The following is a 22,896-nucleotide window of genomic DNA, read 5'->3' as shown; positions in this document are numbered from 1 at the left end:
TAGGCAGGGCGTGGGGGTGCAGGCTCCCTGTTGAGCAGAGAGCCAGATGTGGGGCTTGATTCCAGGACTCTGGGATCATGACCTGAGCCGAAGACAGAGGCTTTAACCCACTGAGCCACCCAGGCACCCGAGATTTGGAATTTTGAACTGAGAATAATTGGAATTGAGTCATGTTAGTGGCAAGGTTTTAAAGCTGTGTTGTACAATACAGGAACCACTAGCCACATTTGTTTATTTGAATTTAATTTAAATGGAATAAAACATAATAAAATAAATCAGTGTCTCAGCTGCACTAGTTACATTTCAGGTGCTTAATACCATTGTGGCTAATGGCTACCATTTTGGGCAAAGCAGACATAGATTATTTTCACCATTACAGAAATTTCTACTAGAGAGCATTATTCTACAGAGAGCACTCATGATCTGTCGTGGTTATAGTTCTTCCCAAGAACTGTTTGTTAAAACCACTCCCTTAGATTCTGTGGGATACACCAGAGTTTCTACAATAAATTCCCTCTCTTGCTCAAGCTAGTCAGATTTGCTTTTATTATCTACTACCAGAAGGATTTTAGTTACTTTATGGCTATTGTAACCCTTACTACAAAATATCAAAACTGCTGCTGTGGGAATTATGAGGCTTATTTTTATTTGACCTTACTTGCATTTTCCCATGGTTGGCTACTCCTTCCTAGATTCATCCTTCTTAGGTTTTCTTTTGGTTCTCTTCCACCCCTTGGACATTCTTATAAGAACTCGTATTCTTGAGCCCATGGGTGGCTTAATTGATTAAGCCTCTGACTCTTGCTTTTGGCTCAGGTCATGATCTGGGGGTGGTGAGAAGGGCTCCACTCTCTGTGCAGGAGTCTCCCTGGGATTCTCTCCCTCTCCCCCGTCCCTCCCCCTGACACCTGCATGTGGATGTGCTCTTTCTCTAAAATAAATAAATCTTTGTATGCATTTTTGATATTCTAGTGAGAAAAAAAGGTATAGTGACATCAGTTTAAATGAGAATAAGAATGGGGTGCCTGGGTGGCCCAGTGGGTTAAGCCTCTGCCTTCCGCTTGGGTCATGGTCTCAGGGTCCTGGGATGGAGCCCTGCATCGGGCTCTCTGCTTGGCGTGGAGCCTGCTTCCTCCTCTCTCTGCCTGCCTCTCTGCCTACTTGTGATCTCCCTCTCTTTCTGTCAAATATATAAATATTTTTTTTTTAAAAAGAGGATATGAATAATTTAAAAATCTTATAAAAATAAGTTTAGTTATTTCATATTTTCATATAACTTACATCAACAAAATTAAAAAATAAATGGCAGATTTGCTCTATTTGGCAGAATAATTAATTCTCATAAGTAATTATTTGTAATAATAAAAACTTGAACAGTGCAATTGAACAAATGATCAGGGACTATAAAGAGATAATTCATTAAAAAAGGAATTAAACTACAAATGGGTAGTAAATATTTGAAAAATGTTCAATCTCATTAGAAATCAAAAATGCATATTGAGATAATGAGTTACCACTGTCACCTATTTGACATAGATTCAAATGAGGACAAATGTCAATTTTGTAATATACGTATCAGGCTCTACCTTGACTTCACACTTGAATCCCCTGGGGAAATAATAATAATAATAATATTATTATTATTATTAATTTATTTATTTATCTATTTATTTATTTGACAGACAGAGATCACAAGCAGGCAGAGAGGCAGGCAGCGAGAGAGGAGGAAGCAGGCTCCCTGCCCAGCAGAGGGCCCGATGCGGGGCTCCATCCCAGGACCCTGGGACCATGACCTGAGCCGAAGGCAGAGGCTTTAACCCACTGAGCCACCCAGGCGCCCCATATTATTATTATTTGAAAAAGGTTTCGTTTTATTTATTTGACACAGAGAATGGGAGAGAGGGAACATAAACAGGGGGAATATGAGAGGGAGAAGTAGGCTTTCCTCAGAGCAAGGAGCCCCCATGCGGGGCTAGATCCCAGGGCCCTGAGATCATGACCTGAGTCAAAGGCAAACACTTAACCACTGAGCCACCCAAGTGCCCCTATTTTATTTTTTATGTGTGATTCTTTTTATTTTATTTATTTTTTAAATTTTAAGTCTAGTAAAGACCTGGGGAACTTTTAGAGATTCATTGATTTTTTTTTGTTGTTGTTCTTTTTATTTGAGAGAGGGGAAAAGCAGAGAGAGCACAAACAGGGAGAGAGGCAGAGGGAGGGAGAAAATCTCAAGCTCCATGCTCACAGCGACCCTGATCTGGGACTCATCTCACCACTGAGATCATGACTTGATGACTTGATTTGGCCCAAGAGTCCACACTCAAGGGACTGAGCACTACTAGACCTGCAGAACTTCTTAAAAGTTGTGTGTGTGTGTGTGTGTTTTAAAAGATCTTATGTATTTATTTGACAGAGATCATAAACAGGCAGAGGCAGGCAGAGAGGGGGAAGCAGGCTTTCCGCTGAGCAGAAAGCCCTATGTGGGGCTCAACCCTAGGACTTTTGAGATCATGACCCAAGCCGAAGGCAGAGGTCTTAACCCGCTGAGCCACTCAGGCACCCAGAACTGCAGAATTTCTAAACGCAATACTGAGTTCTATCCCGGATCACTCAAATCAGAATCTTCAGTAGCGAACCCCAAGTGCCAGTATTTTTTTAAAAGTTCTCCAAATAATTCTCATAGGCAGCCAGAATCGAGAAACACTAAGTCAAAAACTTTAAAATCTATATTGACTCATTGTCTCTGACGTTAAAGAATGAAACTACATTGTACACCAATGTTTATGAGAATTTCTGTAATGGTATTACAGTGTAAATGGGAAATGACGCAAATGCTCAAAAAAGAAACATTGTAGAATACAAAATAAAAGGCTCCGACCAGGCCGATGGCATCAACGTGTGAAGAGGAGGGCGAGGAGGGAGCCGCAGCATGCCTCCGAAAAAAAATGCTTTTCCAGGCTAGATAGAGCTCGAGATCTGCTTATCGGGGACTTCTGTCCCCGGTCAGTCAGCGGGACCAGGACTGGGGCAAAGGACGCCGGCTCCGGTCGTGATCGCAGGGTCCTGGGATCGAGTCCCGCATGGGGTCCTCTGCTCAGCGGGGAGCCTGCACTCCACCCCCCCACCTCCCGCACCTGCCTCTCTGCCTACTCGTGATCTCTGTCAAATAAATGAACAAAATAAAAAAAAAAAAAAAGTCACTAGGACGGCGAGTACAGACACTGTCCTCCTTAGTGCTGTAGATTGCCCACCCGGCCTGTGAAGAGCCGTGTGCGACCCTTTTCTTCACGGGTCCAGAGAGGTCCCCACAGCGGAGGATCTTATGTATTTATTTATTTCGGTTATCAAGCAGTTCCCAGGCAAGCGCTGCGCAGCGCCGGGGCGCTCAGGCGGCGAGCGTCTGAAGAGCGCCCGGCGGATGAAGTCCCGGCGGAAGCTGAGGAGACCCGCGGCGGGAGGCGGAAGCCTCGAGCCGGGAGCCTGGAGCCGGGAGCTCTCCTAGGCTCGCAAAAGAGGGGCGGGAACTCGGAGCGCCCGGGCGCAGAGGCGGAGGGAGGGAGGAGCATCACGAGCTTCCCGCCCGCGCTCGGAGCAGGCGCCCTGGCGGTGCCCGCGTCTCCTCCCCCGCCTTCCCCGGTCGCCAGGGCACAGGGCTCGCGTCTGGGCGGCCGGCTGGGGCCTCTGGCGGTCGCCGTCCCGCCTCCTCGCTACGCTGCCCGTTTCGTCCTCCGCCTCGCCGCGCCTTTCTCGCCTCGGACGGGCGGCGCCCCGGCGGAGGTAACTGCCCGCGGATTCTTGCCGCTCACGACCCCGGCCCCCTCCCGGCACGGCTCGGCCGCCCCTTCCACCCTCGCGTCGTGCCGGTCCGCGATTTTCCTTACTCCTTACTCCCCGCCTCCCGCCGCACCCCGTCCCCACGTCCTTCTCTCGCGCTCGGCCCTGCCCAGTCTCCCCGCGTCGTCCTCCCGCCGCAGCATCCTCGGGCTGACCGAGGCGCGGGAGCTCCCGGGGCCGCGTCGCCCTCCGGCCGGCGTGGGACGAACCCCGGGGTGCGCCAGCCCTCGGCCCGGCCCTGGTCCTCCAGCCCCGGGCGGTCCCGGGGGGCGCCGCGGCGAGCACCCCGCCCGGGAGAGGGCCGCCCTCCCTACCAAGCCTCCGCCGCGGGCTGGGGCGGAAAACCCCGGAGGGGTCCCTGGGGCTGATCCAGGGACTTTGGCGAGGTGGTCGTGGGGGGACACTTCTTTGACGTTCTTCAGTATCAGTAGAGCACTGAGGAATAAATGCGGTGTCTTAGGCTCGTCTCTGGTGGGAAAAAAGCAGAAGTTGAATTATTCTCTGGGAATTGCGTTCGCCAGTGAGTTTTAATTAAAGGTACTTTGTTGGGGTAAGACAACATATTTTTCCTCCTAATCTACTTTGTGAGTTACTGAGTTTTTTATTTCTTCTTTCCATTAACTGATTTTGTTTCGTGATGTTTATTATTATCTGTAGCATTAGGGTTTAAAAAAATTTTTTTTTAAATATTTTTATTTATTTGACACAGAGAAATCACAAGTAGGCAGAGAGGCAGGCAGACACAGAGGAGGAAGCAGGCTCCCGGCTGAGCAGAGAGCCCGATGCGGGACTGGATTCCAGGACCCCGGGATCATGACCTGAGCCGAAGGCAGAGGCTTTAACCCACTGAGCCACCCGGGCGCCCTGTAGCATTCGGTTTTGACTGCCAGTTCACTCTGAGGCAGAAATAATCTTTGCCATGAAACAGGAGGTGAGAACATCCACTAGACTTCAAAAGCTGAAAGACCATCCATCATCATCAAATCCTGTAGGACCGTCTTTACACCTTGAGCCATCTTTTTATCCTTAACATTTTAGTTGAAAGGTTATATGTCCATACTATTGATATATTTTATTTATTATTATTTTTTAAAGATTTCATTTACTTGTTAGAGAGAGCTAGCAAGAGTGGGGTTAGATGTAAGGGCAGAGGGAGAGACACTCTGCTTCTCTCCCCGCTGAGCAGGGAGACAACCCCAGGACCCTGGGATCATGACCTCAGTGGAAGGCTGAATGTATTGAGCCAGAGCCACCCAGGTGCCCCCTTCTGAAGTATTTTAAAGCAAATTCCTGGCATAAATACTTAAGTATATACTGTATATCTCATACCTAGGAGAGGTAAGCATCCTTAAAAAAAAAAACCCAAACCTATAATAGAATTACAAAATACCATCAAAAATAACATTAATTCCTTAATGTTATTTAATACTCTGTCATATTAATTTTCCTTTTTTGAATTTGAAATTGAGGTTTATGGAAAAATTGCAAAAATAATACTAAAGAACACCTATACTCTTACCCATTTTGCCCACTTGTTTATTTATTTATTTATTTTTAAGATATTATTTTATTTTTTATTTATTTGAGAGAGAGCAAGAGAGTGAGAGAGAGCATGAGAGGGGAGAAGGTCAGAGGGAGAAGCAGACTCCCCATGGAGCTGGGAGCCGGATGCAAGACTCCATCCCATGGAGTCCAGTATGATGACCTGAGCTGAAGGCAGTCGCTTAATCAACTGAGCCACCCAGGCGCCCTTCACTTGTTTATATATTACGCGTGCTTTTCCTTCTGTTTATCATGTGCGCACACCTTGTTTGTTCTGAACTGTTTGAGAGTGGATTGCATGCATCATGCCTCTTTCTGCCTTACTACTCAAGTAGGACGATATGTATTTCCTAAGAGCAATGATGCTTTTTTTTTTTAAAAAGATTTTATTGATTCATTCATTCATTCAGATACTCTTTTATGTAAACAAGTACATTTATCAAATTCCCCAAGTTTAACACTGACATGTTACTTTTATCTGTGCTATTGTCTGTATTTCCAGTTATGTCAAGTGTCACAATAATATCCTTTACAGCTAATTTTCTTTTCTAGTACAAGATACAGTTCAGGATATTTCATTTCATTTAATTGTCTTATATCGTTAAACTTCTTTAACTTCGAATAGTTCTTTTTTTTTTTTTTTTTTTTAAAGATTTTATTTATTTATTTGACAGACAGAGATCACAAGCAGGAGAGATGCAGGCAGAGAGAGAGAGAGAGGAGGAAGCAGGCTCCCCGCTGAAGCAGAGAGCCCGATGTGGGGCTCGATCCCAGGACCGCGGGACCATGACCTGAGCCGAAAGCAGAGGCTTAACCCACTGAGCCACCCAGGCGCCCCAACTTCGAATAGTTCTTGAGCCTTTCTCATGATACTGATATTTTTAAGGGCTAATAGCCCATTTATATCAAAGTCTTCAATATGAATTAGTTTCTTCATGAATAGAGTTAGGTTTGAAATTTTTGGTTGGAATACAATATAAATAATATTGTGTCTTTTTCAAATTATCATAATCAGAGGAGCATAATGTCTCCCTCTTAGAGGTTAGATGTTAATTTATTTTCTCCACTATCATTTTTTTGTCCTTTCCACTATTATTTTCCCCTTTTTTGTAAACTTAAGTACAGTTGACCTTTAAAGCACCTGGGGGTTAGGAGTTTCAACCCCCATCCCCATGCAGTTGAAAGTCTGCTGACGACAGAAAAGCTAAACTACTAATAGCCTACAGTTGGCCATGCCTTACCGATAACAAATATTTAACACATATTTTGTATGTTGTATGTATTATATGCTGGATTATAGTATAGTAAGCTAAAGAAAAGAAAATGGCATTAATAAAATCTAAGAGAAAATACATTTACAATACTATACCATATTTATTAAAAAACAAAATCTGTGTATAAGTGGATCCTCATAGTTCAAACCTGTGTTGTTCAAGCGTCAGCTGCAATTGTGGGTCAGTACCTCCAGATTATGTAAATATCCTGTGCTTTATCAGAATGCTCCCTCTCCCTCTGCCTGGTTTAGCATCTGTTGATGGTTCATCCCTAATTAGTTTTAACTATGACAATTGCAAAATGGTGATTTTCCACATCTACCCTCAGATCAGTGAGGCCTTGTTTATTGTTTATTTAATTGATTGTAACCTATTGCTTATCTTTATTTTGATAAGATTGTCTCAAATATGACTTGGGATTTGGCCCATCAGTCTTAACCCACTGAGCCACGCAGGCGCCCCTGGCCCATCAGTCTTGGTCGGTCCTTCATCCTTCTAGAAAGAAAGTTTCTAGAGTATTTATTTATTTGAGAGAGAGAAAGAGAGTGCGTGTGCATGTGTCCTCACAAGGTTGGGGGCAGGGGAGAGTGAAGAGGTTAAGAATCCCAAGCAGACTCTTCTCAGCATGGAGCCCTAGGTGTGGCTCAATCCCGTGATCCCGAGACTCTTGACTTGAACTGAAACCAAGAGTTGGGTGGTTAACCAACTAAGCCTCCCAGACACTCCTTGGTCCTGTTTGTTTTTGACATGCCCCCATTATATGTTTGCTTCCTTACTTTGGAATAAGATGTTGCAGGTCCATTTGTTTCCTTCACTATCTCTGCCCTGAAATCAGCTGTTTTTCAAGGTTTCTCTGACTGAGGAATGGTAGTTAGAAACCAAAGTCTGGGGATGCCTGGGTGGCTCAGTCAGTTAAGTATCTGACTTTGGCTCAGGTCATGATCTTGGGGTGCTGGGATCAAGTCCCATGTCATTGGATCGGGCTTTTGTGCTCAGCAGGGAATCTGTTTCTCCTTCTCCCTCTGCCCCTCACCCCACTTGTGGTTTTTTTCTCTCTCTCTCTCTCTCAAATGAGTAAGTAGGATCTTAAAAAAACAAAACAAAACAAGAAAGAAAAGAACCCAGAATCTGGGTGCTAGGTTTGCTCATGGCTGCTAGAGTGTCATTGCTTCTATAGGCCCCTTTAGAAGATAGAACTTGAAATCATGAGTTTTTATACTGACACATCTAGTTCCTATCCAGCCCTTTAGGGCTCTTCATTATGTTTCCCCATTCTTTGGTTTCCATTTCTTCTACAATGAAAATGCTGGCTCCCATCCATATATATATATATGAAATACACACACACACACACACACACACTCATTTGCTCACTCCTACAATATACAAGAAATAGTTTCATAATTTCTATACTCTTACCCCTGGTAAAAACAAACCTACTAAGAAGTTTGAGATTTGTTTGTAGTTTTTTTTGTCTTCAGTTTGAGAGTATATCATCAAAATACTGTATTTAAAAGTTACTTGAATTAATCCTTTTTCTTTTCATTGTGGTTATTTTACTCATTTGAAATATAGTCAGATTTGCATCTCTTTGTATTAAGTTTTATGTCCCCACCAATTCTTGTTTATTAATATAATTCCAAAAGCCAAAACTGTACAAAAAAGGTGTATTAAGTATCCTCTCCCCAGCCTTTTCACTTTGCCACCCCCACCCCATGGTAGTTAACCTATTTTGTTAATTTTTGTTCTATTTTTGTTTCTTTTTACCAAGTTAAATGATGCTTATGTTATTTTCTTCTTCTTACATACAAAGTTGCATACTAGGTATACTCTCTCTCTCTCTCTCTTTTTTTTTTTTTTAAAGATTCTATTTATTTATTTGACAGAGAGAATGGGGGGGAGTGAGAATACAAACAGAGGGAGTGGAAAAGGGAGAAGTGTGCTCTCTGCCAAGCTGGGAGCCTGATACGGGGCTGGATCCCAGGACCCTGGGATCATGACCTGAGCCAAAGGCAGACACTTAAGGACTGAGCCACCCAGGCACCCCTAGGTATACTCTTTTTTAAAAGTAGACTCCACACCCAAATAAGGCTCAAACCCCAGTTCTGGAGTGGCTTGTTGTACTAACTGTGCCGGGTAGACACCCCACATATGCAATTTTGCACTTTACTTTTCTCTCTCTCTTTTTATTAAAGAGTAAGTGAAGCTTGTTTTATTTATTAAAGGATTTTATTTATTTGTCAGAGAACAAGTAGGGGAAGTGGCAGGCAGAGGGAGAAGCTGGCTACCTGCTGCAGAAGGAGCCAGATGTGGGATTCAATCCCAGGACCTTGGGGTTCTGAACTGAGCCAAAGGCAGATGCCTTAACAGACTGAGCCACCCAGGCATCCCTGCACTTTACTTTTTTTCAATTAACAATATATTTCAGAAATCACAGGTCACAGAGATCTTTCTTATTCTTTTTTTTTTTTTTTTTTTTTTTTTTTTTTGAGATCTTACTCTTTTTGGCAGCTGCTGAATATCTATTTCTAACAGTTTTTATTTAAGGTCCAAAAAGATCTTTGTATATTACATTTGGTTATTATGTTTCTTGACACTCCCCCCTTATAAATATATATATGTCTATATCTATATATAATACATATATAGCAGTTTCTTCCCCTTCCCCCCTTTTAAAAAAGATTTTATTTGTTTTAGAACATGTGTGAGTGGAGAAGGGGCAGAGAGAGAGGGAGAGAAAGAATCTCAAGCAGGCTCTCCACTGAGTGTGGAGCCCAACTTGGGGCTCCATCGCATAACCCTGAGATCATTACCAGTGCTGGAATCAAGAGTCAGATGCTTAACTGACTGAGCGACCCAGGTGCCCCTCTCCCTTCAAAGTACCATTTATTTGTTGAAACTGCGTCAGTTATCCTGGAACATTTTTTACACTCTGAATTTGGTTGATTTTATTCTCCTTGGTGTATTTAATATGTTCCTTTACTTTATTTCTTGTCAATTGGTGTTTAGAATCAGATATAGATTAAGGTTCAGTTTTAACTTTTTATCTTTTTAAGAATGTTTCAGTGGTGCCTGGTTAGCTCAGTTGATTAAATGTCTTGCCTTTGGCTCAGGTCATGATCTTGGGGGTCCTGGGATCGAGCACGGTGTTGGGCTCCCTGCTCAGTGGGGAGTTTGCTTCTTCCTCTCTTTCTACCCCTCCCCCACCCACTGCTCATTCTCTCTCTCAAATCTTAAAAAAAAAGAATATTTCATAGATAGTTTCGTGTACTTCCCAACTATGTAGCAACATATCAGGAGGAATATAATGTCTTTGTCTCATAGTTAGTAATTTTAAGATGGTAGGCCATGTCAGTTCACCTAATAAATTTTTCTGTCTACTTTCATCTAATAGTTTTAGCAACCACTGACACTGTTGACTAGATCTAGATCTGTTATTTTATTAGGAACTGCAAATGATGCTTTTCTGATAAAATCATTCCTCTTGCATTTGGTTAGCTTTTCTTTAAAGGGATATATTTATTTTAGGGAGTGTGTGTGCACAAGTGGGAGAGGGGTACAGAGAGAGGAAGAGACTTGAAAGCAGAGTGCAGAGCCCCAAATCAGAGCTCTGTCCCATGACCCTGAGATCATGACCTGAGCCAAAATCGAGAGTCAGGAATTTAACTGACTGAACCACCCATGCACCCGTGGTTACCTATTTTTAAAGATTTTCTTTTATTTATTTTTATTTATAGTTTTATTTATATTTAAAGTTTATAAAAATAGTATCTCAGGACATGGTCATTTAGATTATTAGGGTTCTAAGCAATTGAAAAACTGTTACAGTATAAAATATGAGGATGTCTAGCATCTTAATAGGTCCTCTTTGGTGTACTTGAATAGTTTTTCTTTTAAAGCTTATTTTATAAAAAAAAGTTCAGCTACTTTCTTTTAAAGATGACATTAATCATACCAAATAAATTCAGCATTTTTGGATTTCATAAACTAAATAGAATTAGGAATATAACATTTAAAAAAAAAGAATAAGGCTATGATTGAATATAGGCCATGGCCAAATTACATATGATTTTTTGATTTTAAAAATGAAAAAAATTAATTTGGAACACTCAGAAACTTACAGGAAAATTGCATATATAGTACAAGGATCTTTCATAACTCATTTGAGAGTGAGTGACAAACTGATGTTCTCTTACCTCGGAATATTTTAGTATGTATTTTCTGCAAACAAGGACATTACCTACATATATGGAAGATACCCATCAAAAGCAGAAAATTAAGATTCCTACATTACAACCATATCATCCTCAGTTTCTCTTTCTATTCAAGTTTTTCCAGTTGCCAATATTGTCCTTTATCATGAAAAGATAAAATGTACAGTTACTTATTGCAATTCATTTAGTTATCAGGTTTTCCACTTGGGACCAGTCTCTTGATCTTTTTCCCAACTTTCATAACCTTAAAACTTTTGAAGATTTCAGATCAGTTATTTTGTAGGATGTCCCTCAATTTGGGTTTGCCTAATACATCCTTGTGATTAGGTTCAGGTTATGTATCTTTTGCACATATTTCACAGAGAAATTTTTCTCATTTTACCTATTAGGCAACACATTCTCCAGTTGATCCATTTTGATAATTTTCATTTTTTTTAAAAGATTTTACTTATTTATTTGACAGAGATCACAAGTAGGCAGAGAGGCAGGCAGAGAGAGAGAGAGAGGAGTAAGGCTCCCCACCGAGCAGAGAACCCGATGTGGGGCTCGATTCCAGGATCCTGGGACCATGACCTGAGCTGAAGGCAGAGGCTTTAACCCACTGAGCCACCCAGGCGCCCCGATAATTTTCATTTTTTTAAAGATTTTATTTATTTATTTGACATAGAGAAAGAGAGAGCACAAGCAGGCAGAGTGGCGGGCAGTGGGAGAGAGAGAAGCAGGCTCCCTGCTGAGCAAGGAGCCCAATGCAGGACTTGATACCAGGACTCTGGGATCATGACCTGAGCTGAAGGCAACCGTTTAACTGACTGAGCCACCTAGATGTCCCAATAATTTTCATTTTGATCATTGGATTAAACGGAGGCTGTCTGGCTTCTTCATTATAAAGTTACTCTTTTTTGCAATTAATGAGTACTTTATAGGGTATTTTTATACTTTGAAACAATGTGAATATACCATTTTAAATAAAATGTTCAATTGATTACTTATTCATAATTATATAGAGTCATGGTTTCTTCTTTTTAAGGTAAGATATTGAGAATACATTTAGTATCTCCTATCTCAAATAGCTCAATGAGAGAAGTGTCAAAGTCACAGTATGAAAAGAGCATGTGGGATGGGAGATACTATTGTGGCCAACCTTGGGAAATACAACCTATGACACCGAGAAATGCATATTGCATAGAAACTTTATTGTCAATATCTTTTCCTAGTTTATTTTTATCTTTGTAGTCTGAGGAAAAACTTATGAAAAAAAAAAAAAGCAAATGCATTTTGCCTGTTTGAGATACGAGATACTAAATGTATTCTCAGTATCTTACCTTAAGAAGTGAGTTAATTTGAGATGATGGAAAAGCAATTTACTATGTGAACATTCTAAATTAGGATCGTCAGTAAATCTTTTGGGCTATTTATTATTATTGTAATTTTTTTTACAGCGTCTTGGGGACTGTTTACTTAATTGGTCATTGTTACCTTGACAAGCATGGAGATAAGATTAGAAGTTTTGACATCAACAAGTATCAAGCAGAAAAAGCCTTGGCCAAGAGTCTCCTGGTTAGGACAGGTAGGTTTTTCTTTCTTCATATAGTAACAGCTGTAATAATGTGTTAAATGTATACTTTGCCTCTAAGATAGAATGTTCTCTGGTCTTAAACCACCATAATTAGAAGAATCATGTGCTCATAGAACAGGATTTTTTGTGGGTTTTTTCTTTTTTCTTTTCTCTTTTTTTCTTTCTTTCTTTCTTTTTTTTTTCCTTTTTTTTATGGTGAGCAAGTTAGCTTTTCCAGAAAGTTAAATGGTTTGTCTAAAAGAAATATTTTACTTTCAAAAAAATTTTTTCGTCTTATTACATTTAAGGTTGAAATGGCGTATATCAAGGGGAGTTTTTTTTTGTTGTTTTTTCATTTGTTTTATTTATTTATTTATTTATTTAAAATATTTTATTTATTTATTTGACAGGGAGAGATCACAAGTAGGCAGATAGGCAGGCAGAGAGAGGAGAAAGCAGGCTCCCTGCCAAGCAGAGAGCCTGATGCGGGACTCGATCCCAGGATCCCGAGATCACCCAGCCGAAGGCAGAGGCTCAACCCACTAAGCCATCCAGGTGCCCTGTTCATTTGTTTTAAAGATTTTATTTCTTTATTTGAGAGAGAGAATGAGAGAGAGAGAGCATGAGAAGATGGAGGGTCAGAGGGAGAAGCAGACTCCCCTGCCAAGCAGGGAGCCTGATGTGGGACTCAGTCCCGGCACTCCAGGATCATGACCTGAGCCGAAGGCAGTCGCTTAACCAGCTGAGCCACCCAGGTGCCCGGGGAGCTGGGTTTTTTTTTTTTTTTTTTTTTTTTTTAATTTTTATTTTTTAAGATTGTATTTATTTGAGAGAGAGAACATGAGCAGGGGGGGGGAGAAAGAAAGAGAGAGAGAGAGAGGAAGACTCAGACTCCCTGCTGAGCATGGAGCATGACTTGGGGCCCAATCCCAGGATCCCGAGATCATGACCCGAGCTGAAGTCTGACACTTAACTGACTAAGCCACCCAGGTGCCCTTCAAAGGGAGCTTTTTTTTTTATTGGACAGACAGATCACAAGTAAGCAGAGAGGCAGGCAGAGACAGAGAGAGGGGGGAGCAGGCTCCCCATTGAGCAGAGAGCCTGATTCGGGGCTTGATCACAGGACCCTGGGATCATGACCTGAGCTGAAGGCAGAGGCTTTAACCCACTGACCCACCCAGGTGTCCCCAAAGGGAGCTTTTTAATGAAAAATGTTAATTTAAATATAATTAACATAATGTTATATTGATTTCAGGTGTATAACATATTCTACAGTTCTGTGCATTAATTGTTGCTCCTCACAATTAGTCACCATCTGTCATCGTATAACATTGTTACAGTGTTATTGAGTACATACCCAATGCTATACTTTTCATCTCCGTAACTTATTTGTGACTGGACTTCTGTGCCTCTTAATCCCCTTCAACAATTTTGCTCATCTCCCCACTTATCTCACCTCTGGGAAGCTCTGGCAAAGTCCACTTTGTGCTCTCTCTCTCTCTCTGACAAATAAATAAATAAAATCTTAAAAAAAAAAATTCAGGAATGCCTGGGTGGCTCAGTCTGTTAAGTGGCTGCCTTCAGCTTAGGTCAGGATCCCAGCATGCTAGGATGGAGTCCCACATCAGTCACCTTGCTTAGTCAGGAGCCTGCTTCTCTCTCTGCTTGGTGCTTCCCCTGCTTGTTCTTGCTCTCTCTCTCTCTGAAGAATAAATAAATAAAATCTTTAAAAAATAAAGTAAAATCCAGTAGTGGAATTAGTGGATCACACGGTATTTGTATTTTTAATTTTTTGAGGAAATTCCATAGTATTTTCCACAGTGGCTGAACCAATTTATATTTCTACCAACAGTGCACAAGAGTCCATTTTTCTTCATATCCTTGCCAAACACTTGTTATTTCTGTTTTGTTTTGTTTTTTTAAGATTTTATTTGTAAGTAATCTCTACACCCAGCATAGGGTTCAAACTCACAAGTGGAGACCAAGAGTTGCATAGTCTACTGACTGAGCCAGCCAGGTGCCCCTTTTATCTTTTTTTTTTTTTTTTCCTTTAAAGATTTTGATTACTTATTAAAGAGGGAAAACCAGCAGGGAGAGGGACAGAGGGAGAGCCAGAAAATCTCAAGCAGACTCCCCGCTGAGCATAGAGCCCAAAGCAGGGCTTGAACTCAGGACCATGAGATCATGACCTGAGCTGAAACCAAGACTCAGACACTTGATTGAGCCATGTAGGTGGCCCCCTTCTTATCTTTTTGATTTTAGTCATGCTGACAGGTGTTAAGTGATATATTTCAGTGTGATTTTGATTTGCACTGACCTGATGATTAGTGATTTTGAGCATCTTTTCATGCATCTGTTGGCCATCTATATGTCTTTTGTAGAAAAATGTCTATTCAGGTCCTCTGCCCATTTTTTAATTGGATTATTTGGGGCTTTTTGGTGTACAGTTGTATAATTTCTTTTTATACTTTGCATTTTAACCTCTTACCAGATCTATCATTTGCAAATGTCTTCTACCATTCAGCAGATTGCCTTTTTGTTTTGTTGATGGTTTCCTCCTGCATGGTGCAAAAGCTTTTTTGTGTAACCAAAAGAGAATATTTAATCTTCTGAACCTTTCTTTACTGGAATAGTCAGTGAAGTGTTTCCTCCCATTGTGATTTGCATGAGTACTCAATAAAAGTGCCTCTTAGAACTTAGAATAAAGATGGGCCAGAATATACCAGCAGTCCAGGAACACCATTCACATTTTCTTTAGGGAAAATTGGCAAACCTATAAAATCCTCTTAGAAAATGTAATAATTATGAAAATTTAAAAACTTGGTGTTTAGAATCATTCCTGTGGGAAATTACATTGTTAACTTCCTCTAGAACAGTGTCTCTTGAATTTTCCAGTGATTGAGAGTCATCTGATGCCCAACCCAGAACTTGAACTCACAACCCTGAGATCAAGACCTAAGCTGAGATTGAGTCAGATACTTAACCAACTGAGCCACTCAGCTGCCCCTTTTGCTGGTGATCTTTTTAAAACAAGTGTTGGGCCCCACTCTTGGAATTCCTGATTGAGTAGGTCTGGGTGGAGAGGGTGCTTTTCTAACAAGGTCTTAGGTGTTGCTAATAGTATTGGTTAGGTAGTACTTTGAAAACCACTGGCCTAAAATATATGAAAACAAGGTTCATTCAAAACAGCATGCTTTTTCTAGATAATAAAAAATAATCAGAGCCTGGGGTTTATACATTTTAGAAGCCATATCTGTTTTAATCTAGGTAAATAGTTTAAAAACTTGCCCATACTACTTTTCAAATTGATGAAATTAACACATAACTCCATTTTGGCTAGCAGAATTGGAAGATACTACTATAATTTTAAAAATCAAAAAGATTTAGATGCAAACATTAGGTTATCCTACCTAGTGATTCTTTTTTTTTTTTTTTAAAGATTATTTATTTATTTATTTCACAGACAGAGATCACAAGTAGGCAGGGAGGCAGACAGAGAGAGAGAGGTGGAAGCAGGCTCCCTGCTGAGCAGAGCCCGATGCGGGGCTCGATCCCAGAGCCCTGAGATCATGACCTGAGCCGAAGGCAGAGGCTTTAACCCACTGAGCCACCTAGGCACCCCCCTACCTAGTAATTCTATTAAGAAATATTTTAAGGGCGCCTGGGTGGCTCAGTGGGTTAAGCCGCTGCCTTCGGCTCAGGTCATGATCTCAGGGTCCTGGGATCGAGTCCCGCATCGGGCTCTCTGCTCAGCAGGGAGCCTGCTTCACTCTATCTTTCGCTCTCTCTGCCTGCCTCTCCATCTACTTGTGATCTCTCTCTCTGTCAAATAAATAATAAATAAAATCTTTAAAAAAAAAAAAAAAGAAATATTTTAAGACAGAATGAAAAAAATCTCCAGGTTACCTAATCATTTTATTATTATACTATCATAATATATAACATTCATAATATAATAATAATTTTATTATTTGTGATACAAGTGTATAATCTTTCTTGAATGTTACTTTATTTCCCTTTCTGGGATTGTTTAGGTTAGAGGTTGAACGAACTTCTGGCACCTCTTAAGTCTCACATGTTTCTTCTCTTAGGAAAATGAAGCTGTTTTTCTTTTGGATGATAAATTCATAAATGAAATTAATTTGCTATCAGGAAGAACAAAGAAGAAAATTCCTTGTCTGCAGCCTTTACTGAAGGATGTTATTGTCCTAACAACATCCATTAATGGTTAAGTAGTACTAATATTTTCAAAAGGCTAGATTGTGTTTGTTCATAATTTGGGGCAATATCAAGGGAAATATTAGATTATAAGTGTTGTATTTCCTTTTTGGAAACAGATGCCTGGCTGGCTGGGGTACTCACTACAGGGGAGCTTTTTCTTTGGAACAAGGATCAAGATTGCTTAAAAACTATACAGACAACTGAAGAGCCTAAGAAAATGATTCAAGCTGCAATAGGTAGGAGTTTTTTATTTGCTTAAATTGGTTTACTTGGTAAATAGAAAGAAAAGATGAAACATTTTCCTATTACTATTTTAAAAATATATCTCTGTATGTGTGCATATATATATCTGTATATATAGAGAATATATACATATCTATGTTTTCTTGTATATGATTTTTTTTTGGTGGTGTTTATTTGTGATACTTAGATTTATCTTGAAGAAATGTCTGGCCTAACATATCTGATAACAATGGGTTCCTTGGCTGTCTGGATGGCTCAGTGGTTAAGCATCTGCCTTCGGCTCAGGTCGTGATCCCAGGGTCCTGGGATGGAGCTTCACATCAGGCTCCCTGCTCAGCAGGAAGCCTGCTTCTCCCTCTCCTACTTCCCCTCCTTGTTTTCCCTCTCTTGCTGTGTCTCTTTCTGTCAAATAAATAAATACAGCCTTAAAAACAACAACAACAGTGGGTTCCTAAAATCACATAACAGGTACATGATAAATGTTACTATTATTTGTACTTTTAATTTATTAGTAGTGCCTTAGTTTTATCCTGAATGGAAGCATCATTTAGGTTTCTTATTGTCAGAAGAGATGAATTATGTACTTTCTGGGAAGAATTCAGACTTCAGAAGTTTAATTAACTTTTTTTTTTTTTAAGCGAGCTCCTTGAGACTGTACTTTTATGTATCTGGAAATGGGAAGAGAGTTCTGCTTATAACTCCTTCTGGAAGCATATTTCTTTGGGAATATTTGGAATTCAAGAATATCTTCTCTTCTAAAAGCCCTTCATTGGTAGGCCAGTGGTCCCAGATCATACCTGAAGAAGCAGTTCATTTGCCTTCAAATGAAGATAAAGAAGCTGTAGTGCATGCTGTTTTTATAAAAAATGAGGTAAAATCCAAATCACACTGGGTGCTACAGGAGTTGAGATCTCTGACTCTAAGAACAGGCACTCTTTGTGAAGCTACTGAGCAGAGTGTGTAAAGCACTGTTATATAGCTTTAGTCATCGTTAATTGTCAGAGTAATTATGAAATTATTGTAGAAAAAATATTTTTACATTTCTTAGTTATATTTTTTTAAATGTTTATTAAAAATGGTTTGAACTGCACCAAAAAAACTATTAGAACTGATAAATGAATTCAGTAAAGTCATAGGATATGAGGTGGTTATATAGAAATCTCTTGCATTTCTCTACAATAAAAATGATGTAGCGGGGCGCCTGGGTGGCTCAGTGGGTTAAGCCGCTGCCTTCGGCTCAGGTCATGATCTCAGGGTCCTGGGATCGAGTCCCGCATCGGGCACTCTGCTCGGCAGGGAGCCTGCTTCCTCCTCTCTCTCTCTCTGCCTGCTTCTATGCCTACTTGTGATCTCTCTCTGTCAAGCAAATAAATAAAATCTTAAAAAAAAAAAATTAAAAAAAAATGATGTAGCAAAAAGAGAAATTAGGAAAACAATTTCATTTATAATTGCACCAAAAAGAATAAAATACCTAGGAATAAACTTAACCAAGGAGGCGAAAGGTCTGTATTCTGAAAACTTTTTAAACATTGATTAAAGAAATTGAAGATGACACAAACAAATGGAAAGATATTCCATGCTCATGAATTGGGAGAACGAGTATTGTTGAAATGTCCATGCTACCCAAAGCAGTCTACAGATTTAATGCAATCCCTATCAACATAACAACATTTTTCAAAGAACTAGAACAAATAAATCCCAATTTGTACAGAGCACAAAAGATCCCGAGCAGCCAAAGCAGTCTTGGAAAAGAAGAGCAAAGCTGAAGGTGATCAAACCAGTACAGGGCAGGCACAAAAATAGACACATAGCTCAGTGGAACAGAACAGAGAACCTAGAAATAAACCCATGCATAGATGGTTAGTTAGTCTATGAGGAAGGAAGCAAGAATATATAGCGGGGGTGGGGGGGCGCCTGGGTGGCTCAGTGGATTAAGCCAGGTCATGATCTCAATGTCCTGGGATCGCACCCGACATCAGGCTCTCTGCTCAGTGGGGAGCATACTTCCCCTTCTCTCTCTCTCTTCCTGCCTCTCTACCTACTTGTGATCTCTGTCTGTCAAATAAGTAAATAAAATCTAAGAATAAGAAAACAAAAAATTCAGTTAGTGAACATCAACTATTTGCTTAAACTATAAGTTTCTGTTTATATAATTGTCTACTCTCTTTTAAAAAAAAGAAAAAGAATATATAGTGGGGGAAAAGACAGTCTCTTCAACAAATGCTGTTGAGAAAACTGGACCATTTTCTTAAACCACACACACACAAAAACTCAAAATAGATTAAAGACCTAAGTGAAACCTGCAACTATAAAATTCCTAGAAGAAAGCATAAGCAGGGGCGCCTGGGTGGCTCAATGGGTTAAGCCGCTGCCTTCGGCTCAGGTCATGATCTCAAGGTCCTGGGATCAAGTCCCGCATCGGGCTCTCTGCTCAGTGGGGAGCCTGCTTCCTCCTTTCTCTTTCTGCCTGCCTCTCTGCCTACTTGTAATCTCTCTCTGTCAAATAAATAAATAAAATCTTAAAAAAAAAAAAAAAAGCATAAGCAGTAATTTCTTTGACATCAGCTTTAGAAACATTTTCCTAGATGTATCTCCTCTGGCAAAGGAAACAGCTATTGGAAATACACAAAAATAAAAAGCTTATGCACAGGGAAGGAGGAAGCCATCAGCCATCAGCAAAACAAAAAGGGAATTTATTGAACTGGAGAAGATAATTTTCAAATTTTTTTAAAGGGTTAATATCCAAAGTATACAAAAAACTTATACAACTCAACACCAAAAACCCACAAATAATCCAATTTAAAAATGGGCAGAGAACCTGAATAGACATTTCTCTACAGAAGGCCTCAGCTGCATGAAAAATTGCTCATCATCACTAATCATCAGGGAAGTGCAAACCAAAATTATATTGAGATCTATCACCTGATGCCTATCAATGACTAGTATCAAAAAGATAAGATATAACATGTGTTTGACAAGGATGTGGAGAAAAGAACCTTCATGTACTGTTGGTGGGAATATAAATTGATACAGCTACCTTGGAAAACAGTATGGAGTTTCCTCAAAAAATTAAAAATAGAAATATGTGATCCACTAATTCCACAACTGGATATTTACCCAAAGAACACAAAAACACTAATTCAAAAAGACATATGTACCTCTTTGTTTATTGCAGCATTATTATTTATAGTAGCCAAACTATGGTAGCAACCCAGTGTCCATCAATAAGTGAGTGGATAGGGGCGCCTGTGTGGCACAATCGTTGAGAGTCTGCCTTTGGCTCAGGTCATGATCCCAGGCTCCTGGGTCCTGGGATTGAGCCCCGCATCGGGTTCCCAGCTCAGTGGGAAGCCTGCTTCTCCGTCTCCCATTCCCACTGCTTGTGTTTCCTTTCTCGCTGTCTCTCTCTTTCAAATAAATAAATAAACCTTTAAAAAAATAGGTAAGTGGATAAAGAAGTGGAGATATAGATAGATAGATATGTATACATGTATATTACTCAGTGATAAAAAAGAATGAGATCTTGCCATTTGTGATGACACGGATGAACCTAGAGAGTATAATGCCAAGTAAAATAAGTCAGAGGACAAATACCATGACTTCACTTATATGTTGAATCTAAAAATCAAAATGAGCAGGGGTGCCTGTGTGACTCAGTGGGTTAAGGCCTCAACCTTTGGCTCCAGTCATGATCCCAGGGTCCTGGGATTGAGCCCTGCATTGGGCTCTCTGCTCTGCAGAGAGCCTGCTTCCTCGTCTCTCTCTGCCTGCCTCTCTGCCTACCTGTGATCTCTGTCTGTCAAGTAAATAAATAAAATCTTTTAAAAAAATAAAATAAAAATAAAAACGAGCAAACAAAAACAACAAAATAGATTCTTTTTTTTTTTTTAAAGATTTTATTTATTTATTTGACAGAGAGAGATCACAGTAGACAGAGAGGCAGGCAGAGAGAGAGAGAGAGGGAAGCAGGCTCCCTGCTGAGTAGAGAGCCCGATGCGGGACTCGATCCCAGAACCCTGAGATCATGACCTGAGCCGAAGGCAGCGGCTTAACCCACTGAGCCACCCAGGCACCCAAAAATAGATTCTTAAATACAGAGAACAACTGGTGGTTGGTTACAAGAGGGGAGTGGGTGAGATGTGGGTGAGGTATAGGTGAAATAGATAAAGGGATTAAGAGCAAACTTGCCTTGAACACTGAGAAATGTGTAGAATTGTTGAATCATTATATTGAACACTCAAAAGTAATACAACACTGTAAACTATATTTAAGTTAAAATATGGTTCAAGTTAGAGCTTCCTTTTTCTTTCCCTAGTTTTACTTTTTCCTAGGTTTAAAATTTTATTTGCTTATTTTTTTTAAGACTTTTATTTATTTGGCAGAGAGAGACCATGAGAGAGCACAAGCAGGGGGAGTGGGAGAGGGAGAAGCAAGCTCAATCCCAGGACCCTGGGATCATGACCTGTGCCAAAGGGAAGATTCTTAACAACTGAGCCACCCAGGCGTCCCGAAAATTTTATTTATTTTTACTTATTTATTTGAGTATAGTTGACACAGTGTTAAATTTGTTACAGGTATACATCATGGTGATTCAACAACACTTTATGTTATGCTGTGATTACCACAAGTATAGTTACCATCTGTCACTATGCAAAACTATTACAGTACCATTGATGATATACCCTATGCTATAACTTTTATTTCCATGACTCGTTACACATAACTAGAAGTCTGTACCTCCCACTCCCCTTCACCCATTTTGCCCAGTCCCCTTCTTCCTCCCCTTTGGAAACTAGCAGTTTGTTCTCTATTTATAGGTCTGATTCTGTACTTTTCCTTAGTTTTCCTTGCTTTTAAAATCTAATTAGTTTAATAATTTAAAAAGCTAGAATTGGTGATATTAAGTAAGACATTTAATTTCCAAGAAAGAACATAGTCATTAACTAAAAAACATTATAAATAGCTACATGCATTCCTTGTATGTATGGACCAACAGTTTGTTACCCAATCCACTATTGTTAAAAATTGCATTTTGAAATTTTATTTTCCTCTATTATCTTCCACTGTAGGGGTAGTGCCCTAATTTAAATAATATATAACTATAAGATAAGAGAAAAATATGTAACAATATATAAGAATCTTTCCAGTAATAGTCACAGTAAATGGCAGTGTTTGCTTGGACATGCCTCTGGCTCAGAAATAAATTACTTACTCACTTTTTTTTTTTGAAATTACTTATTCTGTAGCCTAATGTTAAGAATAAAAATACAGGGGCGCCTGGGTGGCTCAGTGGGTTAAGCCGCTGCCTTCAGCTCAGGTCATGATCTCAGGGTCCTGGGATCGAGTCCCGCATCGGGCTCTCTGCTCAGCAGGGAGCTTGCTTCCTCCTCTCTCTCTCTCTGCCTGCCTCTCTGCCTACTTGTGATCTCTCTCTCTGTCAAATAAATAAATAAAAAATCTTTAAGAATAAAAATACAAACAAGATTTCCATATTTTATTTTATTTATGATGAGAAATGTATGTTCTATATACCTTGATTAAATTTTAGATGAATTATATACTAAAGTTTATTAAATTTATCTACAGTTATTTGGAGATTGCTGCTTGTGTTCATTTACTTTTTATTCTGGAGAATGTCTGAAGTTGACATTTCTAGCAATTCAGTGGCATGAAAATGTATTTACACCTATAAGGTAAGGCAAAGATTTCCTTCTTCCTTGTTTTTTATCCCTTTTACAGCAGTATTTTTCTCCCATAAAAACATAAGATTAGTTAAATAGAATGTGAATTTGAACTTCTGAGGCTTACAAAGCTGTTCTTCCCATAAATACTACTTTGCTATTTTAGTTTTCATTTTAAATGTTTACTCTAGGGGCACCTGGGTGTCTCAGAACTTAAGCGTCTGCTTTCTGCTCAGGTCATGATCCCAGGGTCCTGGGATCAAGCCTCGCAATGGGCTCCCTGCTCGGCGGGGAGCCTGCTTCCTCCTCTCTCTCTCTCTCCTACGTGTGAT

At 40.0% G+C, this 22,896-nt stretch overlaps 1 protein-coding gene across 9 annotated transcripts in view; it reads left to right on the top strand.

Annotated features, from left to right (window-relative positions):
• Positions 1 to 3,481: 3,481 nt before the first annotated feature.
• CPLANE1 (ciliogenesis and planar polarity effector 1) overlaps positions 3,482 to 22,896 on the top strand; it is a 138,690-nt gene continuing 119,275 nt past the window's right edge. For 2 of the 9 annotated variants that reach the window (XM_045079482.1, XM_045079484.1), the window contains exons 1-6: positions 3,489 to 3,777; positions 12,304 to 12,431; positions 16,511 to 16,646; positions 16,757 to 16,876; positions 17,522 to 17,754; positions 22,470 to 22,576. In XM_045079482.1, the coding sequence (XP_044935417.1) occupies positions 12,351 to 12,431; positions 16,511 to 16,646; positions 16,757 to 16,876; positions 17,522 to 17,754; positions 22,470 to 22,576 (677 nt within the window). In that variant the 5' untranslated portion in view covers positions 3,489 to 3,777; positions 12,304 to 12,350. Of the gene's footprint in view, positions 3,778 to 3,800; positions 4,385 to 4,677; positions 4,766 to 12,303; positions 12,432 to 16,510; positions 16,647 to 16,756; positions 16,877 to 17,521; positions 17,755 to 22,469; positions 22,577 to 22,896 lie in introns of those variants that run through there. The other 7 variants (XM_045079481.1, XM_004737996.3, XR_006606593.1 and 4 more) reach the window with 6 other exon arrangements.

The sequence above is a fragment of the Mustela putorius genome, unplaced genomic scaffold (assembly GCF_011764305.1).
Source record: "Mustela putorius furo isolate JIRA1106 unplaced genomic scaffold, ASM1176430v1.1 tig00000407_pilon_pilon_pilon, whole genome shotgun sequence".
NCBI lineage: Eukaryota > Metazoa > Chordata > Mammalia > Carnivora > Mustelidae > Mustela > Mustela putorius.
The sequence above is the reverse complement of the archived record's forward strand: the minus strand, read 5'-3'. Positions and strand labels throughout refer to the sequence as shown.